Source organism: Actinia tenebrosa, unplaced genomic scaffold (genome assembly GCF_029948245.1).
Source record: "Actinia tenebrosa isolate PJP-AT-01 unplaced genomic scaffold, QUT_ActTen_1.0 PGA_scaffold0__85_contigs__length_37466705, whole genome shotgun sequence".
Lineage (NCBI taxonomy): Eukaryota > Metazoa > Cnidaria > Anthozoa > Actiniaria > Actiniidae > Actinia > Actinia tenebrosa.
Window position 1 is genome coordinate 5,412,514 of NW_028292569.1, and position 24,100 is coordinate 5,436,613.

At 34.4% G+C, this 24,100-nt stretch overlaps 1 protein-coding gene across 5 annotated transcripts in view; it reads left to right on the plus strand.

Annotated features, from left to right (window-relative positions):
* LOC116291691 (muscleblind-like protein 3) overlaps positions 1-24,100 on the plus strand; it is a 30,640-nt gene that overhangs the window by 545 nt on the left and 5,995 nt on the right. The window contains exons 1-8 of one of the 5 annotated variants that reach the window (XM_089027068.1): positions 201-336; positions 4,086-4,247; positions 8,179-8,307; positions 8,944-9,183; positions 12,087-12,131; positions 13,475-13,595; positions 14,347-14,393; positions 16,140-20,022. In XM_089027068.1, the coding sequence (XP_088883194.1) occupies positions 268-336; positions 4,086-4,247; positions 8,179-8,307; positions 8,944-9,183; positions 12,087-12,131; positions 13,475-13,595; positions 14,347-14,393; positions 16,140-16,415 (1,089 nt within the window). In that variant the 5' untranslated portion in view covers positions 201-267 and the 3' untranslated portion in view covers positions 16,416-20,022. Of the gene's footprint in view, positions 1-200; positions 337-4,085; positions 4,248-8,178; positions 8,308-8,943; positions 9,184-12,086; positions 12,132-13,474; positions 13,596-14,346; positions 14,394-16,139; positions 20,023-21,307; positions 21,387-24,100 lie in introns of those variants that run through there. The other 4 variants (XM_031698900.2, XM_031698896.2, XM_031698897.2 and 1 more) reach the window with 4 other exon arrangements.

Genomic DNA, 24,100 nt, shown 5'->3' on the forward strand with positions numbered 1-24,100 from the left:
CGGTTCGCGTAAGGCAAATTATTTTGATGATATAACCCTTCTACAGATAGTGTTTGGTAGTTTAATCGTTTTTGCTCTTTATTCATATGACAACAAGACAAGATGAAATTTTTTTCTCTCTAAGTTGATCTGATTATACGATTCAACAAGACTTGTTGCGTGTCTGTGTTTATGATGAATCAGGTCCAAAGATTCCTATTTTGATTTTGCCTTTTGACGTTACTCTAAAAACACTTAGTCTTTAATATATCAGAACTCTTATTTTTGATGGATGATCGGGAATATTTCTTTGATGTTCGTTTTTTCAAACTTGTAAAAGCATCCCAGTTTCAAGAGGTAGGTAAAGCTCCTTTCGTGCAGAAAAAAAATATGTTGACGTCTCCAAAGACAGATAATATTCTTTTCAGTCCCCGCGTGTATGGCGCTAAATTGTTCCTATATTTATTTTTCCGAGTGCCGTCTTTGAATCTAATTTACCTTGGCTTTTGATTTTAAGATTTCGTGACACACGGGGACTTCAATTTTCTTACTGCGTACTTACTTTCTAATCGCGTGCAACTCATATTTCAATTTTTTATGTTCGCACAATTTTACATGCGCCACGAAAATATTTCTACACGATCATTTAGAGAAGTTCCGAATAAGTATTCTAGAAATCAAAAACTAAGTCTATGATAAATCGAGTAAAGTAGCGGTCGCGAAAGAACAAAGACTATAATTTTTTAAAAACGCAGTTTGGCAGGTACAGTACATTGAGGTAAAATACATGTAAGCCAACAGAGGAAAAGACGAAAAAATTAACTGAGTTAGAAACGCAAATCCTTAAAGAAAACAAATTCAGACACTTGTGACGCTATATTATTATTCCTTATAGCATTTAATTTAGTTTCTCTATAAAATTTCTTTTGTTACCTTTGTTTAGCCAATAATTATATGGATGAAAGGTTTTTTCTTACTAAGTTTTTCTTAGAATTTCGATAGAATATATATAAATTTTAAATGAACTAAAAATTTGCTGGCAGTTAGTTGGATACCACAGATGTTCAGAAATGGCTTTATATATGCTCAAGCTGAACAATGCTAAAAAGTGATTTTTTTAGTTGCATCAGTAAACTTGTTCCATCTAAGCTTCCATATGGGGGGATTTTCTCTTTTCATTTGCTCAAAGCAAACTGCTACGGTAGTTCCAGAAAGTCGAGTTCCTTGTAGGTTATAAATATCTCTGAGCAAAGGCTTAAAAAGTTCTTCAAGGAAAGAGGCTAGTAAGAAAAGATAACCATTCTTTTATCTACTTTCGAGAATGTTTGATGATTCAAAGTTTGGTGATCAATTCATCATAAAAAAATTTTATTTATTCATTTCGTAATTGGTCTCTTTGTTCCTAAAGACTTAAACCTGTTTCACTCAAATTACTTTGAAATTGCTATCTATCCATTCTAAGATCTTAACTACCTTTCCTTTCTTTGTTCAAAATGAAAATCAAAGAATGTAAATAGCAAATTATATAAAAAGTTCTATTGTTTTGAGAGTAATTCTCCTCAGGACAAAAATCTAATGTTTCAATAGCCCTACGAAGTCATTACCATGTAACTAATGTAACGCCATCCAGGTGACAACCTGTTTTAAAATTTTTACTTCAAAATCCCCTCATTTTTTTTTCTTTGTGACACCAGCAGTTAGGAATGTTGGTTTGTTGGTGTTCATTCTCATAAATGTGTGGAACCTGCTATATTATCCTTCAATCACCCTATGCTGTTGTCTCCCTTTGTTTATGTAAATGAGAAGCAGATCTAAGATTCAACTACATATTTTTCAAATTTGATGGAATTTCTCATAATTCCGTAAGATATCCATATAAGAATAAAAAAAATAGATTCTTAAATATTATTACAACTAGTCATATTTTCCACTCATTGAACTTCACGTATTATTTTCAGAAACTTTAGTTACACTTACAAAAAGATTCTTGAAAATATACTTTTTCCCCCTCCTCCCAATATAACGGAACAGTCGATCATTTAAACTCCTACTGAATTCAAATTCCTAAAAATGATTGTTAGTTCAGTCTAGTCAAAACTAAGAATACTGTGTCTAATCTTTCTGTTTATCAGCTTTTGGGACATCGTCATATAGTTTGTTTAAGCTTTCATTAAGTTTTTAATTTGTCTGTCAGTAACTTGCTTTTGATCATTATATCGGCAATGGTAAAACAGAAATCATATTAAAGGATAGCCAGTAGATTCCTATTGTCTCTCACTGTATTGGTTTCTCTCTTCCATGTTTTATAATATTTTCATTCTATAAATTCAATACTAGCTCCATATTTATGTAATATTTGTTTTGTGTCAATATAAATATTATGTAAATCAAATTTCAGTGTTATTAAAATTGAAATAATATTTTACCAAATATTTGAAAAATGTTCAAAAAAGAAGATGAATGTAACTGTAAAGGACATTTTTGAAATTAATTTGCGACACTTTGTTTTTCATCAATTTCAAAAGTTTTCTTTTGCTCATGCCTGTTAGTTCCCGTTTTGATGATAATACCTTACGCAGTCATTCACGTACACACACTTCTATCAGCTTCTCCAGATTAAAGGTTAATCTTGATCTGAACTTTATATATATACATGTATATCTGCATGTAGATTATGGAGTCAACATTATTGTTTTCCTCCAATACTACAAGTAGTTGGTAAATTATTCCAAGATATCTGTAGTATGTTTACATACATCATTTATCTGCTCGAACACGGTGCAAAGATTGTGTACTGCATAAATTTGTTGTTCTCATATTTGTTTAATTTTGATCACATAATTTCTATTTTGAAGTCTGTATTCCCAATGTTAATTTGACCTTGGTTTTCTGTTTTCATTCCAATTATGATACAGCTTTCTTGTTTTCACACACTGAAACATAGCTAGATTTGATTATTATAGAAAATTGTTTAGGATAAAGCTGTTTTAGGAATAAATATGACATTTTTCCATTAAAAGTATAAGGTTGTTCTGGCAATAAAGGTTAATTATTTTATGCACAAGATCTTCATGTTTTTCAGTAAGATTAGACATCAAAACGTCACACAATATCATTTTTTATCCAGCTTTATTAACTAATTGGTTTATATTTAAAGTACTCAACATTCATGGGATAAAAGGATCCTATAAAAGTATAAGGTTTTTAAGACATCCTGTCCGTAACTCATTCGGTTTAAATGTTTAGCTCTATCAATTGAGACAATAACGATGTTATAATGATACTGTATTTAAAGTATCTTATAATTATAGCCATAGATGTAATTGTAAAATAATTACTGATATTTCATCATGATGTGCTATGCAAGATATGCTTTTTTATAATCATGTAATAAGATTCTGCACTCTGAGAAAATGATATCATTTTATCAATTATCAATTTCATAGTGCATGCGTGACATAAGTAACATTATTCACTGAATGTATCATAAGTACCTCGTAACACAATTCTTTGAAAGCATAAGAATTGTCTCTCACAAGACTATTATCAGAATCCCAAATGACCCATATATGCAGGGTTTTCATTAAGTTTTGAAATATTAGGAGAAGAGGATTTGGAAATAATAGGAGAAGAACTGCCAGAGAGTCCTGGGGACCAAGTGAACATCTTATGAATTACTAAGCCATTAATGGTAGTTTAAGCCTGAGAATTTTGCTCCGTAACCAATGCATTCTCCGATCCCATACCCTTAATGAAAACCCTGTATATGTAGATATATCAGAAGCTTTTTAGAGGAATGAGGAAGTATTTTGGCACCAAAGAAAGACCAGTTATAGCAAAATAGTAGATATGAATAGTGCTGCTAAAAAATAATAACCGGTTGTCAGGCAATTTATGTTCCAACAGAATTGGAACTTCTCCAATCAAATCTTTGCTTGTTATTTTGGCCATTAATGTTGAGCCAGAAAGGAGGTATAATCAAGCTTAAACTTATTTGGCTGGTCATCATGTCTGGCGACTGATTTGCTGTTAGTCTTAGCTCTGACTCAAATGACAATAAGATCTAATGATAAGACACATGCTAATGACGTCATCATATTCTTCAGGGTCGATGTCAGAGGGAAAAATGCAAATATCTCCACCCACCAAAACATCTTAAAGCACAACTAGAACACAATGGACGGATGCTACAACAGCAGCAACAGATGGCATTACAGCCACAAATGCTTGCTCCTTTGACACAACAAATGATGACAAATCCTTCATTAGTAAGTATTATAGATTCAAATTTGAAAATTATTTTTGGGATTTTTATTTTCCAAGTAAAATTATCACTATATGTTTTGTGCATGCTTGCAATTCAGGGCTCAAAATAATGACATTAAACAATGTCTGGCCAGAACTGAGACTTGTCCAGTCAAGAATTTGCCTTGCCAGCGACTTTGACCAGTAACATTTAGCTAGAAATGAGGTATGACTAAGCTATTAAAACTAATTTGGCCTGTGTTCATGACTGGCAACTGATCAGACGTTATTTTAAGCCCTGCAATCTTATGTCCATTAAATCATCTGACTAGGAGCATTGTGTGAACATTGGTAACATAATAGAAGGAACATTTATTTTAAGCGAAGGTACATTTTTATGGGGGCAGGGGCTGGTCATCAGTAAAACTTTGAACTTTTGTGGAGAAAAACCTTATTATTTTGACAAAAGATAATTCCTTGACTTAATAGGAGGGTCATTAATTTCTTACTGAGTGAAAGAGGAGGGTTACAACTTTTCTAAAAAATGTTTACTCCAAATTCCCATCTCTTCCCCCAAATTGAGAGCGTATACCTTCCCTAAGAAGCAGAAAAAAGCATCTACTTCTTCTTGCTGGTCTTGCTATATTGCACATGTTGATTTTTTAAGAAAGGATTGAATATAGTTACTTAATATCAAGAAAATATTGGCGTGAGAGTTAACTTTGTGATCTGTGTTATAAGTGTCTTCAACATTACTCAGTTCCCTTTATTGATACCAACTACTTAAAATGATTTTCGTTCTTACAAAAAATAAAATCTCTGCTCTTATGGATTTTCCAAATATCTCTATTTTTAGTTTCAATTGTGGCACATTTTGCCATTCTTAATGGCCTACCTAAATCTGAGATCTCTTGCACGACATTTTACAAAAAAAATTCCCTGACAATTAACGACTGTGTGTTGACCAATTATGTACTGGAATTATTTGTGCATGTATTCTGCTTTATTATATTTGAGCTAAATATTATATTTTCAAGTCGTATTTTCTAAAACATCTTATATTGTGGTAAATAACTATCACAGATATGATTGCATGGCTACAACTATTTCTCTTTTTTCATTCTGTAAAATAAATTTCTGAAAATTTTTCTTGCACACTCAGCGTATTTCAAAGGATCTTACAGCAGTTTTTTGAGGTTTATCTTTTGTGACAAGATGTTACAAAGCTTACGTCATTTGCTATTAAGCACTGTATATTCCACGACTAGGCAAATACCAAAAATTAAAAATGTCAATCAAAAACCTGTCAAAATGTGCTGACAACTAGTCTTCAGAGATTATGTCTGTTGGCGAAAGCAATTTAAGACTTCCTTCCTTAAATTTTGCTATAAAAAGCAATTTTGTTTCACAGCTTTATTTCCAAGGTTTTTTCTATAATTCTTGAATAATAAATTTTGAAAATGAACATTTTGCTGTAAAGAATACATATATATATGTAGCTACACTTGTTTTGTCAGCTATATTTTGATCTTCATCATTTTGAAAAGCTAACAACATTTTCAGCTCTAAAAATATATTGAACAGATGATTTTTTCCCATTTTTTAAAGCCTTTCTATCAAGTACGAAGAGAATATTTTAAAACGATTTAAAATTCAACTTTGACAGATTGATATCGCTCTTCATTAAATCTAAAAAATTTGAAATCTAATGGTTAATAATCTTTAAGACCAAAATTTAATTTAAAAAAGTAGATTACCACTAAAAAGGACCCCTTGGGGATAGTTGTGACTCCATGGGAATTCTGCCTTGAGCAATTTTTGTGGCAACTATTTTAAATTATTTATATCCATGGCAGTGTTTTGTCTTGTTTTTTTTTTGAGCCCAATATGCTCTAACTGCATTTAGTTTTTTGAGACAAAGTACAGAGATGAAGTGTAGTTTATAGTGTATTTGTATTGATGGTTTTTTTTATGTAGATTATAGGGAGAAATGACAAAGAAATGAAGCATGAGGTTTCTGGCCTTGACCTATTTTAAAGAGGATTCTTTCTCACAGCAGGGGTGCTAAACCAAAGGGGGCCCACACGGAATAACAAAGCAGTAGGATTGAATATGTACGGTCTATGCAATACTGGAAAAATGCTTCAAATTTGAAAAAAAATTAACCCTCAAAGTTCCCTATACTCAATAAGATATTAACATTGAATTCTTTGACATCCAAAAGTCAGTTCTTTAGTTCTTATTTTGATTTAGATTGCATGCTATTTCCACTTTGTTATTCTTTGTTTTTATTACTCACAGACCACCACTTGAGTCTGGGGATTTTAACCTCTCAAAACACCTGTAAAAATCCTCCCAAATTCAGTTTGTTTAAATTTTACATTTGTCTAAAAAATCTCTTCAAGGAAGCGTTAGTATTGCTATAATATTTTTTGAGTTTGATAGACAGGCATATCTTATCACGATATGTAAATGCTTGGCACGTTGTACCCAAAGAATTCCTACTGAGTCACAGACTCCCCACTGTGCTTGTCTGATGCCTCTAGTTTGGGTCTGGGAGCACAGATTAAGAAGCATAAAATAATCAGAGATTTGTCACGGAAGATGTACTCTCAAAACCTTAGGTGGTAGCAAGTCTTTATTGGGTACAAAAAAGACATTGAGACAAATGCTACTACATTAGTTTATTTAATTTCTAATAGGCAATCCTATTAGTATACTTTTAATTCAGCTCTCTGATCTTGAATTGCCGATCAAAAAGTTAAAAACACTCCATCTTATTCACATAGACCATCTGCTACACCTATTGCACTTATTCTCAAGAAAAGAAAATTAAATGAAGTTATTTTGGTTGCATTAACATTTGATTGGCTGGTACTTCTAATAACATCATCCAATCAAAGTTTACCAAATATACTTCTTTTTTTTATTTCTTGAAAAGCACATATTTCAATCTTCCATATTATCTGATGGTTTTGTTATTTATTCTCACTGTGTTTTCATCTGCCTGAAGGCTAATGTTTATTCATTTTAAGACAATTTTTGAAAAATGCTAATTTTTGTTGAAAAATTTTTAAAAACATGCCAAAGAAATATATAGGAAATATTTGTTGAGGAAAGTTGAAAAATAAAAGGAAATATAATATTCTGTTTGTCTTTTTTCTGATAGGGTTTACATAATCTAAAGATCCATTATTTTTGTCTTCTCTATTTTGCCATATGAAAAAAAATGACTATCTGTTACTTGACATGCAATTTTATTATTATTTTTTATTATTTTTCATCTAGTATTAATTTTTTGGCAGATGCTAATTTTTTCCGAAAAATATAAACTGCGTAATTATTGACTTTAGGATTGCTTAAAATCACAGTAACGAAAGCTTTAAATCATATCAAGTTATGTTTTTCAAATATATTTTTGTGCTGTCATTTAAAGTTGATGGTAAGGACAATAATTCAATTCATTTATCAAGATATTGCCTCATATTGCTGAGCACTATATATCAGAGTTAAATCTGGTTGTGATATAGTCTTATCTTACTTGCTCAATCTTATCCATCATTTTGTAATCATTGCATTTCCAGGATGCACGTAACGTGATTATCAATCGTCATGGTTAAAATAATTCTCACAATCTTTACTAAGATATTATTGATCAACTTCCTAGTATCAATACCTTTGCTTATGGAGAGAATGAATTTCCAGACAGCCAGAAATAATGGAATTCTAGAGGGGTGGTACTTGAATGCAAAATTGTGCATGTAGGGGAAAAATTTAATGAAGCCAAGTCATGGCTGCTGCATAAGAAAGGTCCTTGTATTTATGCCTGCTAGATTGATTCCCATATTCCACACTTGTCCTGCTTCCTAGTATCTTATGATTTCTGGCCAGTTTTCAGAATCTATTCTTACTAGCACCTTAACTGATCATTATGGTATTGTTTCAATATATCAGTTACCAACATGGCAAAGTCTGACAGTTCCGACATCAAATGGCACATTAATCCATCAACCTGTAGCATTCTTAGCTGATCCTGGATTAGCAGGGGGACCAAGACGGCTTGACAAGTCGGATAAGCTAGAGGTGAGAAAATCTTTCATTATTTTCAATCAATGTTATTATGTATTTCTTGGTATGGCTGTTCATTTGTAATAGACTTCATTCGTTGTGGTGCAATGTCATTCCCAAGAGTATCATTCCGGTTGTGTATGAAGACATGTGAATATGGATACGAGTCAATGAAGAATTTTGTTCTTGAGGGAATGAAACATGGCCTGTAATGGGAAAACATTGCACCATGGCGAAGGAGGTCTATTCTCTGTTGGGCTGGGTGTAGTTTACACACTAAAACAAATTTTTTTGGTGATCCTATTGTGCGAGGTTGCAAGTTATTGAGTAAAGTTTTAAAAACTTTAAAACTAGAACAACAAGTCCAAAATTTTCTCTTATCTTGTGGCAATATCAGAATACCCAAAAGAGCTGTATTTATCCAAAAAGACATGCTCCTTATCCCTTAAGATTTCAAATGAATATAAGGTAATATTATCCTAATATTGTTGGATGATAGCCTTATGTCACTGCCTTTTGGTACAGAAAACCTTAATATAAGTTAAGAAACATTGTTGGACTTGAAGCAAAGGAAATTGTCAAGTTAGCATGTGCAAACATAGGAAATGATTCCAAAATATCTTAAGAAAGTAACATCTTTGATTTTTTCAGGTATGTCGAGAGTACCAAAGAGGAGCATGTTCCAGAGATGAATCAGAATGCCGCTATGCCCACCCACCCAGACATCTGAATATGGACACATCAGATGGGATGGTTACAGTGTGTATGGACTTCATAAAAGGAAAATGCCAGCGCGAGTCATGTAAATACTTCCACCCTCCTTCACACTTACAAGGAAAAGTCAAAGCAGCCCAGCAGCAACAGCAACAGATGTCGTTACAATCTGGCATGGTATGCATGTTATTAATATCCATTATTCTAATAATTAGTTTATAGAAATGTCATACATTCATCTACTGAAAGTTACGATGAAGATTATTAATTGAATGTTTGTCAAAATTGGCATGTTTGGAACTCAATGGTACATGATTTAAACTGCATTCAATTGCTAAAAATGTGTCGCATAATCTAATAAGCTATAAGCTATGGGAAATTTGGGCCATATGCACTCTGATTAGAAGGACGATGACAACAAGAGTTTCTTTATCAATTTATACCAGTGTTTGACAAGTGTTCAGTCTCTTGTTGTTCAGGATTTCTTATCAGGAGCAAATCATTTCTCTCCTGTAATGCATTAGAAAAACTAGAACTATTTGCCCTCTATATTCCACTTGCTTCCTGCTTGGCTTCAAGATATTCTACTTGCTTATAGTTCACTGTCTGCATTTCCTAAAGGTAGCGGTTGGTGGCTGTGTCTGTTTAAGATAGATAGTGTCTGTAGACCTTTTAATCTCCTGGAGAGGGGGGGGGGGGGGGGGGATCAAGGCTCAGGCTCTTAACTCTAGGACTTAATTATCATCATGAATATAGACTATGATTGTTTGTTAGGCCTCCCTTTTGCTTTCTTTGTTCTCTAATTTTCCTTCCTTCGGAAACCCAACACACTAAATTTAAATTTGATCTGCAAGTTAGCTGTACCTTGACTTACATCAGCCCAGGGGTTGTTTCAGGGTTCAATTGAATAGATATTTTAAAGTGCTACTACGACGAAAATCGCTCAAGCTTGGATTCAGCTGAAACTTCCTAAGAATACTCTTTAAAGGTCCCATAATCACTGTATGAAGTGTTTTCTCGATATTCAGTACGAAAGTATGATATTTTTACGATTATTTTTTTGAGTCTGTGACGTCATACACTCAACATCAAACATCGCTCCATACATTTCTTTGTAGTTTATGATCAAAATATCAGTAGTAAAGGGAGAAAGAAATACCCAAACACCCCCAAAATATAAATTATAGTCACAAGTAATGTGAAATAAGCACACTAGCCACCCTTTGGGCTTCATAGGAATAAAATAAATTAAGGATTTATATACAAAGAAATATATGTAGCAATGTTTGATGTTGAGTGTATGACGTCACAGACTCCAAAAAATAATCGTAAAAATATCATACTTTCGTACTGAATATCGAGAAAACACTTCATACAGTGATTATTGGACCTTTAAAGAGTATTTTTAGGAAGTTTCAGCTGAATCCAAGTTTGAGCGATTTTCGTCGTAATAGCACTTTAATCTCTTGATTGTTCCATAGATTTTTTGATCCTGTGTAGGATTTCATGTGACCCACTTTAGCCATCCTCCTACAGCAGCAATTAATGCCCTAGTGTTTCCAGCTGCACCTGCAGTTGTCAGCAATGTTAAAAAAGCCCAAATTGATTGATGACAATCACATAGCTGTGCTGTTGTAAACGCACTTATGTCAGCTGAGGATTTGTCATGGATTGCGTGCTTGCATTGCTTTCCTTTTGCTTAAAACAATGCTCACCCAAGCAAAAGTACTGCATATACTACATGTATACCAAGAACATTTTTTGCATGAGCGAATTTCATACATAATAATATTCCAAAAATTCAACATTGAATTACTGTCTATCGAACCATTTGGATTGTTTCTTGATTCATTTAATAAGGTAGAATTTGTGTGACTGTGAAACAGCATGGCTCATGGTGTTATTGTGATACGGAACGCACAATGTAAACATTCATTAACAAAGATACAGCACAGCAGTGATCCTGACACAGGACTAAAAACAAAAGCCAGTCTTTGGACAATGTCTGGCAAGTAATGCAACTTGTCCAGTCAGATCTTTGCCTTGCCAGTCATTTTGACCAGTAATGTTGAGCCAGTAATGAGTAACAACTAATAGACCCATTGCAGTGTGTCAGAACACAGCTCAATTTGGAGGACATAACAATAGATTTCCAATTCTCATGAGATTGAAATTCTTTTGTTTTGTCCTCCAGGTTGAACTGTTTTGACGTCACATGCAAGGGGTCTATTTGGCCTGTCATTATGACCAGTGACTGACAAACTGTATTTCTAGCCCTTTGGTATGGCACTCCTATACCATGATTGTTTACAGTCAAGCAAAATCTGCTATCATGTATGATCTATTGTTCTTGGCAAGATAGAATATTTCACCAGCTGAGTTGACTGCATTCCCCAAAAAGATTATGGGTCAATTATTTTTGGTTAGCATTTTCCTAACAGGGGCTGAGTATGATGTAGATTTCTCATGTTGAATAAACTAGAATTCCACCATGAGTTCAACTTTACGATAAATTTCAAGAATGAAAAATTCATATCTCACAGATTCTCTTGGCAGAAGCATGGGAAATGCTTATCAAAATATGATGTTGAATCCTTAATTCTGATTGGTTGACCTTGAGTTTGTTCTAAAGGTCAACTCAGTTGGTAGATGGTACATCATTGTACAACTGTAGAGATAATCATGGATGTAAGAGCTGGGAGGCTAGGGGAACTTCATTCCTCTTTCTCAGATTTCCCAAAAAATTGCATGCAAAATGCAGCTCTCATAATAAGCATGCATGGTTAGGTTGAGTGTTCTTCCCTGGGATTCTGCCCTCGGCAAAGCCTAGCATGTTAAATTTTAATTCAATATGAGAGCTACTATGCCCTGACATTGATCACCTCAGACATTGTTTCAAGGTATCAATAAAATGTGAAGGTTTTACCAGTACATGATTCCTACCTCCTACATCCTTGATATCTGATTGTCATATTGCTTTGCATTGATTGAGCATTTTGCCCTTTCTTTCATGGTGCTGCTGCTTACTTCATCGCCACTGCTGCCTGCACTTTCTCCATGTGCTCTTGCTCACATCTTAGCAGGAAGGCTCCCGCAAGAGGGCTTATGAAGCTATTTCAGAGCTGGTATAGAATCCAGGGTTTGGTCTAATGTTTTTCTTCCAAAGCCACTTTTTGTCTGCATTGTGTTTGTAACAAAAAAAAATCTTCCAAACATAGTGTAAAAGCTTGTTTTCTCTAACCCTTGTTTTGCTTAGTAGAAAATTAAATTTGGGGCATTACAATTTTTTTCAGTTGTTATTTCAAATGGAATTAAAACAGGAAGAGAAAAATGAACAAGTGTTCACTTATTACAAGTGGCTTGGAGTAAACATAGGTCCATGCTCTACTATTCTGCTTTATAGCTATGTGCTTGTACTGTAGTTAGACCTCATTTACCCTTAACACCCATAGCTTGCTATTGCTTGCTTTGCAAAAGAGTTAATAACCAACCAACAAAAATCATTTGGCTGAATTGTACTGTGTAAATCAGTTAGAATTTTATCCTGTTATGTTTAATATCTTATCTGGGCCATTTGGTGGAATGTCATTTCTACATCAGTTTATATTATTTTATTGTATATTTTTATGTTCGTAATATTGAGTTTTTATGTTTATTTTAGTTTATTTTAATTTGATATAAGTTGATTTGTGATCATTTTGTTGTGGTTCTTATAAATTTTCCTTTTTCTGTCCTTCTTTTGAATGAAAAAATGTTTTCTTACTAATCAAGAAATTTGCAGTTTTCATATGATGTCATCAAAACATCAAAATCTAAACTATAAATCGTATAAATTCATTTCTCAAGTATGTTTTAGAAATCAGTGTTATAAGTCACAAGAAAAAAATTTGAGTTATTTGGGTCCCGACAGTTATGAAGGTTGAGTTTTATGTCGCACTAATACCGTCATGTCTATCTAAATAGCAATGAAAATATTAAACTAATTTACTCTAGTCGAAAGATTTTCCCTTACACACATTTAAAATATCTATTTAAAGTATATTTAAGTGAAATATAGTCACATATTAAATATTCCATCATTTAAAGCCTTTGGAGTTTCATTCATCATGATGGTGTACCAACTTGGAACACCAAGATGGCCACTCCATACATTTTAACCAAAGATTGAGTCATGTTTACCTGCCTATAGTTCCACAACGAAATGCTTTACAGCCTTAAAATTGGGCTAGTATATGAGGTTTCACCGTTTTACAAGATTGTAAAACTTTTATTTCAATATTATGATAAAGCAAATTTACCCTTTTGAAATTCATGATGACGTAGGTGAAAACCAAGAATAGGAAATTTATTTTCTAATACTTTTAATTATAAAATAATTAAGGAAACTGAAATAGGAATTAAAAATATTTTTATTAAAGTAAAACTTGTGTATAAAGTTACTTACTCTTACTTGCAATACATTTTCCAGTCTGTTGGTGAGCCATTAAGAAAACAGGCAATGGAAGTTCCTATCATCGTGCCTGGTGGAATCTCTCCTGGCTTCCCTCATCAAGGTCTTACAACAATGCAGTTTACAGGGCTACCTACAGGTAATACTTGCTTTAATACTTGGGTAATATATTCTCACTGAAGCCATTATCACGTCGCAGTATGATTAAGTTATGGGGCGAGATCCGCGACTATGATGAGGCAAACAGCAAGAATAGGGAAAACGAGAACACCAATTCGCAAAACTCTTTTCCGAAGCTCCAAATGACGGTATGCAATGAGCCATGTGTCTTGACTTAATTTATACTGCTTGGTGATAATTTATTCAGTGAGAATAGTGTAGCAGTAGTGCACTCACCTCTCACCTCTTGGGTCATCAAATGTGAGTAAAGTTGTTGGGTGTCTTCCTTGATTCAAGGGTTTTTCTCTGAGTACTCTAGTTTTTCTCCCTTCTCAAAACCTGATCTGTGAGGTAGTCATATCCTACTTCTATCAGTCCAGAGGTTGTTTCATGGTTACGCAAAACTAATGTTTTGTTGATGTTTGAAGCATTTCTACACCCTCTCATCCCCTCCCTGAGTTGAGATATTAGTTTATAATTGCGGCTTACTAACCAGTTTAGGCCATTTGCATGATTGCGTCATGTTACTACCACTACCAACATGTCTTTTCAATTTTCTTTCTTATTCAAATTTGTATTCACTCGTGAGAAAACAACTTTGAGTGAAGAAAAGAAAGTGTTCAAGGAATTCAGGTAGTGGTAGTAAATGACACCATCATGCAAGTGTCCTATTTTATAACATATATGTTCTATTTCCCTTTATTTTAATTTAATTTCACATTTTCTTTCAGTTCCAATCATGGGATATCCATTGGGATTACCTCAACAAACACAACAGGTACTGAGATATATTATACTATCATTAATAGTTAATAATTATGATTGATTATGATAAGTATTTCTATCCTGAGATGCTAATTGAACCCCCCATAATGATGCATTCCTAGGCAGTTAATTATTTCCCTGGTTTTGTCATGTGATGTGCAGGTCAGTCATGTAGCCAGCAGGTCATGTGATGTCATATGAGGTCATGTGATGTGATGTGAGGTCAGGTGATGTCATGTGATGTGCAGGTCTGTCATGTAGCCAGCAGGTCATGTGATGTCATATGAGGTCATGTGATGTGATGTGATGTGCAGGTCTGTCACGTAGCCAGCAGGTCATGTGATGTCATGTGATGTGCAGGTCTGTCACGTAGCCAGCAGGTCATGTGATGTCATATGAGGTCATGTGATGTCATGTCATGTGAAGTCAGGTTATGTCATGTCATGTGCAGGTCTGTCATGTAGCCAGCAGGTCATGTGATGTCATATAAGGTCATGTCATGTGATATCATGTCATGTGAGGTCAAGTAAGGTCATGTGAGGTCATGTGATGTGATGTGATATGAGGTCATGTAATGTGAGGTCAGGTGATGTCATGTGATGGGCAGGTATGTCATGTAGCCAGCAGGTTGTGATGTCATATGAAGTCATGTCATGTGATGTCATGTCATGTGAGGTCAAGTGAGGTCAGGTGATGTCATGTGCAGGTCTGTCATGTAGCCAGCAGGTCATGTGAGGTCATGTGATGCGATGTCATGTGGGGTCATGTGATGTCATATGAGGTCATGTCATGTCATATGAGGTCATGTGAGGTCAGGTGATGTCATGTGATGTGCAGGTCTGTCATGTAGCCAGCAGGTCATGTGATGTCATATGAAGTCATGTCATGTGAGGTCATATGAGGTCAGGTGATGTCATGTAATGTGCAGGTCTGTCATATAGCCAGCAGGTCATGTGAGGTCATGTGATGTGATGTCATATGAGATCATGTGATGTCATGTGAGGTCATGTGATGTCATATGAGGTCATGTGATGTGATGTCATGAGGTCAGGTGATGTGATGTCATGTGAGGTCATGTGATGTCAAATGAGGTCATGTGATGTGAGGTCAGGTGATGTGATGTGATGTCATGTGAGGTCAAGTGATGTCATTTAATGTGCAGGTCTGTCATGTCACCAGCAGATCAAGTGATATATATAAGTTGCCATGTGGCCTGCAGGGCTGCTGCATGACTTGTTGTTTATCATGCTATTGGGCAGGTCTATTATATCTCATGCAGGTTTTCATGCCATTACATCTGTCACGTGACTAGCAGGTCTATCAGACTTGCACTCTACTTTATTAAAAAAACATTCCTTTTTACTCCTTCTTATTCCTCTCCAATTTCACAATTGTTGAGAGTTTCCACTACCATTGCAACTGATTGAGACAATCTTCATGATACTAGAATTCCATGTCCTATTTATTAAGGAAAAACAATCAGAGGTGGCAGGGTGAGGCCTCTTTCTGAAATTCTAACATGAGTTTATTCAGTCCAGCCCATGAATCATTACTATCAAATTAAGAATTTTCTTTGTTATTATTAATAATGGTCAGGAGCGATCTCAACTTTGAGTAAAAACCAACTATTCATTTATTTAGTGTTATTCACTAGATATTCTTTACTGTTTGGTATAAAGTTACATTAAGTATCTTTAAGGTAGCAGTATACAGTCATTATTTTCTAATATTGTGATCTTTGGTCATCCTGTCCCAATAGTGGCAGCAAGTGCCATCTGCTAACTATATGCCCGTGGAAATGGCAACACCACCTCCTACTCCTCAAAATATGTCACCACCTCAACCTCAGACATTTCATCAGCCGCAGGTTCCCTCTCCACCACAACCAATGTATGAACCATATCAGTACCAGATGCTCACCCCTCAGGGGCAGTGTAACGACATGCAGTACTGTAATGGGTATAATGGGTATAATGGGTACTACTACACCTTAGCTCCAGGGCCTCCAGTTGACCCTGGTGCTTATACGAACTAGGTGTTGCATGTTGACAGTATGCGGAGTGTCCCAAGCTGGAATTGGGAGTGAATGAATGGCAATCTTGAGGAAGGTGATCATTTCTTCTAAGGTGTTAAGGTTCCTTAGAAAGATCTCTTACCATCAATGGTAGAAAATTAAAGCACAAATGCAACTTCGTAACTTAGTTAGAGATTGCCGTGGCCCTGGAATCTTGACAAAAAATTCTGAGTCTATTCAGACTGAAATTAAGAAGATTCCACATTTTTGTTAGCTCTTCTGGACTAAGTAATCCATTGTTGTCACTACTACACATGCAGCAGCATCTAGATAGAAAGGTTATCCAAGTTTGGTGTGGTTGCTCTGGAAAGAAACTGAAAAAAATGGTTGACAGAAAGATGAAATATAGCAGATATAGGTAAAAGAGGTGACGAGGAGGAGTCAATGAGGCACCTTGTGTAACTCTGGACTAGAAATATATGGACAAAAGTTGCGGTACGAGGAGGAAAAAACTAAGAAAAGTCGCAGAAAGACAGATGGAATTTTACAGAATGATGGAACATTTCACACTTGGGCATGGTAACCTTGAGTAAAATAAGTGACTATTAGAATATAATATAAATATTGTGTAATATTATCTCATCACTCTTATTTATCTAATTAATTAAATATCCTTCAGTTCATGACTCATCATCAACTAATCCAATAAATTCACTAGTTTGTGTGCAGTAACATGGATTTCATTTGGGTAGGAAAAAATGATCTTAACATAAATATAATTACCGAGTAGATGTATTTCAGATGTGGGCGTAATTATGCAAATCTTTCTTTTTGTGGCCTGTACTTTTACTTTTTTTTGTAGTTGTTGCTCTCCTTTTTTGTATCTTGTGCTCTGCATGCTTTTCCACATGTCTTTCACTTTGTAACCTTTAACCTTTGCTCTCTGCACCATGTCCTGTGACCTGTCCCTATCGTATTCTCATTATACACCTATTTCAGAAATCATTGTTGCACCAAAGCCTCAAGCAACAAGCCAAAGACCAGAGAGAACACTAGTACTTTTAGGTGTAATTAGTTTGGTCATGGTACATTTTTATTTATTGACTTCACAAATTGCTCCAAGCAAGGCTGCTTGAGATGATAATTAGTGTAGAGCTATAGCCACTTGCATGAACCATGAATAAATCAATTATATAATTAAAAGTACCGACATTCTCTGGAGCCTTGGCTTGTTACTTGAGGCTCTTGGTGTGACAACGATTTTCGAACTTTCCTCTGTAATCCATGTCCTGAAATCTTTACCCAAGTGCATGTTCTATGCTCTGTATACTATAACCTTTCATGTGTCGTATTCCATTCTGCTCACACACACCTCATATGTGGTCTCTTATGTCTTGTACATTTTCCCTGTAACCCATGTTCCTTGTCTTGTACCCTGTGTGCTGAATCTTTTTGTCCTTAATGCTATATCTTATTTAGGATGCTTCCCTTCACTTGAATGTTCTTCATCCTTTATGTGCTTAGTTGATCCAATGTGAACCCATAATTTATAAGTGCAAGAATTTCCACCTCAATGAAATCCTGTTAATAGAAAAAAACCTAACGTAATACTGGTTAAACTAATAACTATACAATGAACTGTAATATAAAATTAATAATTATGATTAATAAATTGGTCAGAAAATACAAGACATTGTATCATGTAAACTTCATCTAGAAAATGTTTGCCTCGTTACACTTTTCTGGTTCCAGAAAAAAAGGGTGAACTTACAGTACAGCCCAGAAACGTGCACATTTATCACGTTTTTTTTACGTGAGCAGATCGCGAGCTGATCGCACAGAGTGCTCACGATCTGCTCGCAATTTGTTCGCACCTTTCTTTATTGATGTTCACGATTTGATCGCGATCACAGTGTGCTTGCATACAATACGCGAGCAAAACTTGATAAAAGTTTTCTCTTCCACAAAGAATCTGTTCCAAATTTTCAGCCAAATAGACCTGTTTGTTCGATCGATTTGGACAACCACCTCGACTGAAGCAACTTTTAACAAAATGCAAAGACTTCAATTAAACTCTAAAGCTTTTAGTTTGGGTATTCATGTTTTTTACCATTACCCCCTGAAGTACTGTCACCTTTATTTTTAAACCAGGAAAGAAATTCTTGGGTATACCTCCGCATTATGAATATGGCAGGGGTGCTTGCCGAAAAGTTTGAAACTGACTCTCTGGAATGTTGCCCCCACCCCCCTCCCCTGGACAAACAAATCTGTAACAGGGCAAGCATTCTCTAATTCAATTCTAATGCCATAATTATTAATAATAATTAATTAAATAATCTCACCAAATAAAAAATGATATCAATTGAAGGAACAGAATGAGAGAGAATTTTCTATATATGAAAACATGATTAAATCTATTTATTGATTTTACCAACAATTTGTACTTCTAAGATTATTACGATGTAGCTTAGTCCTTTTATATTACCAATTGATTAATTTGTACTTTAAGTGCATATTAAATTATTTGTAGCAATTACTTATTTCACAAAAATACTTTGAAAGATATGGTTATGAATACAGCAATTTCAAAAAAATCATGGCTGATTTGAATAAGATATTTAAAGGACAATTCAAAAGTGTTCTACTATGCATAGCACATATCGATTTTTTCTACTGTTGCAGTACTTAATAGAAAAGTTTAAAAAATGAATTGTTTTAAACTATCAACCAGAGATATTCAGTATGATGAATTGAATTATTGTTAAAAATTTAATAAATGATTATTGCAGCCTGCCCTGGTACAATTTTATCATGCTATTAAGAGTATTTAATTCTTTGATTGCATGTTACGTCAGTGTGGCCATGTTGGTGCCATTTAACAAAAGATTTCTCATTAGCATCCATTGTTAATGGAGCCATGATGGCTGCCATGTCTTTGTCTTTTGATTCTCTTGGGAATGCTTGCAATTCATCAATTGATCTTAGAATATGTACTATGCATGGTTTAAAACACAATGGAAGAGTCTTCGAATTATTTTATTTGTCAAAACAATGGAAAAGTTATACCATGAAATGATTTTTTTGATGAAGTATAAATGAATGAAAATAATAAAGAATAAGCCAAAATTTTGAAATTGCTGTATGGATAACAAAAAAAAGAACACAGCTGAAGTTATTACAAAGTAATAATAAAACTACAATTTTTGTATCTCACTCACACAAGTGAAAGAAAAGAAAAAAATACAGTAAAATCAGAAAAATGAAGTTTAAGTGATCAATCCCAGAATTCTATCAACTGAAGTTAAAATAAAATGTGCTTCTTGACTCGAGGCAGAAAAACTGGCCAAATTTCTTTTCGATTTTTTAAACCAATATTAATACGAATTTTTGCTGAAAATTTCACTTAGCAGTAGTTTCCCTCGGCATGGGTTGTCGGCTTTGAGCTTGACTTTATAATTAGATGTGCAAGATGTAACAATGTATTCCACTCCCTTAAGCATCACTTAAATTTCAGTTTTCTGCAACAAATTTAAATATAATCACAAAATTTCTTTCTTACAAAGACTGATAATCATGTTACTGAATATTCTAGAAGCATGTTGATTAAATCAGGTCACAGAAAAAAGAATGGTTTTCTTGTTTTAATGAATCTGATGGTGATTTGGTAGTTTTGGTTAAACAGTGTATATTTTAGCCAGCAATTTCTTAAAAACTAAATGTTCAAGTATTGTTAAAACAGCTAACAATATAGGACCCATCGAAATTATCTTAAATGTGATGCCAACACCAATTCTGTTAATGACTAGTAGTTACTGGTTCAGATGGCGCTTGTGTGTTGATTACAACAACCTAAGTCAGTGTAGCAGCATTGGATGGGAAGGCTTAGAAAACTTTTTTCGTCTGCTGCATCTAAACTGACTAGGGTTTATGTGATTAATTTCCTTCATATTTTGGTGATAGCCTAACATCCAAGATAATTTTGAGAGGATTTCATTAATGGCTTTCAAAGTGTCTTGCCCTATAGTGAATGCTTTTTTTCATGCAGCAGCCATGCATTTGACTGGAAAAATAGATTTCAACTCCCCCTGTACCCTCATATTCAAGCACTTTTGAATCAGTTCTCACTAAGTAAGAAATTTCTATGCAAATGTTTTCAACTCTGTGATGTTGGATATTGCTTTTGACCAGCATTCTCAAAAGAACTCTTGGGTTAGATGCCTGTGTACTTGTTCTGCCTTACCTTATACACGTACCTGCTATAAACAATTTTTGCTTCAAAGACGATTATTTTTCTCCAACAACAACAGAACAGTTAGTGAGACATTAAAAAAAAAATCAAAGTAAATGATAGGAAAATATTGTAAAATTCCCAAGTGCACTTTGCCTTTTTTTTGTCTGAAATTCATTTAGAAATTGCTGGCTAAAGAGCATTAAAAACTGCCAAAAGTTCTATTATGTTATTTGTTGCAAGAGATATTTTTGCTTTGCAGCTTGATTTCTTCAACATTAATGTTTTTCTCTTCTAAAGCAACCTCAATCTGTAAGAACAGCTCTGTTAACATTTTAAACCAATGCTGTTTTTTGATATATTTTGTATTTTTCCAAACAGGTTGAAAATTGACTCATCTTTGTTCAACAGGTGTCATCCTTACACTTTTTCATTCTTTTCACTTCACTTTTCCCATCCAATTTCCATCCAAAGGCTCCAGAGATTGAACACCCTAAAAATTCTTCCAGCTTGTCATGTTTTTGATAAGTTTCATTAATTGATCAATTCTAAATGGAAGAACAATCATATTCCAAGTTGGTTTTCATGCTTTTTAAATTGCTTAATTCTTTTTGCTTTCAGGGTTTTATTTAGATATAAATTTCTTCCAGAAGCTGAATATTTTTGTTTTTCTTTGTTTCAACAGCAAACGTTGCCTGTTTGTCGGGACTTTAGCTCTGGCCAGTGCCACAGGGAAGCCTGTCGTTATGCCCACATAACAGACAGTGAGCATACCATTTCTATTTTGCTGTTGCTTTGTTGTCTTGACTACCCAGACCTTTTCCAAACTTTGCTATCCCTTTTCACCAGCCACCAAAAATTTTGCAGTTTTTTAGACCTTTTTAGTAGACCTTTCTTTCAAGGCTGTTTATGTGTATCAAAGCTTTACAGGCCACAAATTAGAAAAAAAAACCAAATTTTTAGTTATTGCCTTGCAAGTGAATCCCTTTCGTATTTAATATTTAAAAAATTCTGAAGATTTCTGCTCTTTTTAATTCCAAAATTATCCAATTTCTGATTGAGTAATCCAGACCTGAGAAAAGTTATCCATTGGCAATCACTGATGTTAGACTTTTATTGATGCTGGATGCTTATTGGCAGCTGTTACACATTAGTGAAGTAATGACTATTTTGACCAATCAGAGAATTTGTCTTTAAAAGAACTTTGCATTATGGGATACCCCATGACTGAAGTCATTAGCATGTTTAATTCAGGGCGTGGCTGGTTTAATTTGATTGACAGGTAGATGAAAGGTCTGGGTAGACAAGCATTTGCTGCTTGCTGCTTGATAATCATGCACATGTTTGCTTGGCAGTCTTCTAGCTGTGGCACAACCAGAGAGAATCAGCACACAAAAATATTTCTATCATTTTGAAAAAAAAAAAAACCAAAAGCACCACCAAAGTATGAAATCAACCTATGCTCACTTTTCATGGTATTAGACCTAATTTGCTGTGGTACGATGTTTTCCCAATGCAGACTGTTTCGTTCTCTAGAGGATCATTTCTCTGTTTAACAGTTGTGCATGAGAAGACAAATCAATATGACTCAAACAAAGAATCTTATTCTCTAGGGACACGTGGTCTGAAATGGGAAAACATTACACCACAACCAATGACGTCTATTTAAACATCTTTTTGGAATTTCACTTCATTGGTGCTATTTGAAATACATGTTGAAAATTTTTCTAGTGGTTCTTGGTATTCTAAGACCATTGGCAAACAGTGTGCTTATTGTCATGGAAACTGCTAAATTCACACTGTAAGCAGATTGCTTGCTAGCTCTTTACATGTCTGTTGTCTGTTCGTAGTAGATGCTTGCTGTTTATTCTAGATGGTGGTTTTATAGACCCAGTCTCAACACTATGATTGGCTGTATTTGCTCCAATTTACATGGTTAAACTTACAAAAGGTGCAACTACCATACTTTCCTTGGTTCAAAAAGGTGGGGACATAAAGATGACACACAAAAAAAGAGTACTTCCTGACCTGACTGTAATCCTTATGGTGTTACATACACATTGGATAAACAGTTTAGGGTCAATGAAACCATCATCACAATATGCTTGATTGCTGCTTACGGAGACACCCATGCATCTGTTATGCATTTCCTTAAAGTTATTCGATCATTCTCAAGTTTTGCTTTTAAAACTGTTTTGTTTTATGACTTGTATTGAAAGATGTCGCCATGGAATAATGTTTTTTTAAAGATGGTTCGACAGTATTAATTTTGTAGTATCTCTCTTAAAATCCTAGTTCAATAAAAATTACAAGACTTGAAATCTTGCAAAATGGTCAAAATATAGGCATTGATACCATATAGGGTTCAAGAAGTCGCTCATTCTTACTGTCGATGTTTTAGGAATCTTTTTAAAAAGACTTCTCTTTAGAAAACACTATAAGATGCGGAAAGTAAAGAAAAGCCTGGAGAAATGTATTAGCCTTTTTAAAATATTCCTTTGTTTCTCTTTGCTGTTCTTTAAGACAACAATCAGTTTTATAAAGGGATGGAAAACACTCAGAAAATTGTGTCGATGGAGTATGTGTTGAAGTTGCCAACTTTTGAACAGTTTAGCATTAAAAATCTTTTTCACAGGCCTAGGAAACAAGCTACCAACCAACATACCTACTTAATGACAAACATTAACCAAAAAAAAAAAACATCCCAAACAATAAAAAAAGCATACATACAGATAAAATCAAAGCTGAGAAATCAATATATCTCATTCGTTGCCCAAGGCAGAAACTTGTATGATTCTTTGGTAGTTTCTTTTCGAATCTCATTCTAGCTTTGCTGCACTTTTAAGTAGATTTTAATGTGCAAAGTTAATGTAAAACATTCATCTGCACCTGCTGCTGCCGCTGGCTGCTCACAGCACTGGCTCATGGAAGACAGGCTTCACTATGGACACAGGACCAGTAAGCCTTATTTTTTGACCAGATGAGTTATTTATTGTTTGTTTTAAATCTTAATGCTGCGGCATTCTTTGCTTTTTAATTCATGAGTCAAGAGCTGCATTGGAAATTCCTCTTATGATTATATTCATGCGGCTGCTTTTCAAGACTGCCGGCTCATACAGGTTTAGCCTCGTTCAAGTCAGCTATTTATAAATACTTATTCAAAGTTTGCAGGATCCTAAGACAAATATTGTTGAAGTTGCACATCCTATTCATTGACTTTTGGAATGATTTGCTCTTAAACGAGGCCAAACCTGTATAAGTAAAACAGCCATATTTGCCAAAAATGTGGTATGATATAGGTTCCTTTCCAGATCCACCATGATATATTTTGCCTGTTTTGACAGTTCTTACCCCCTGTTGATTGAGGTCATTGGTCTTTTCTGAGTTTGACAAAGGATAAGGCAAGATAAAAGATTGTCATACCCAAGCTATCACAGTAAATGAATATATAATCATGTTTGACCTTACCATGTTTGAA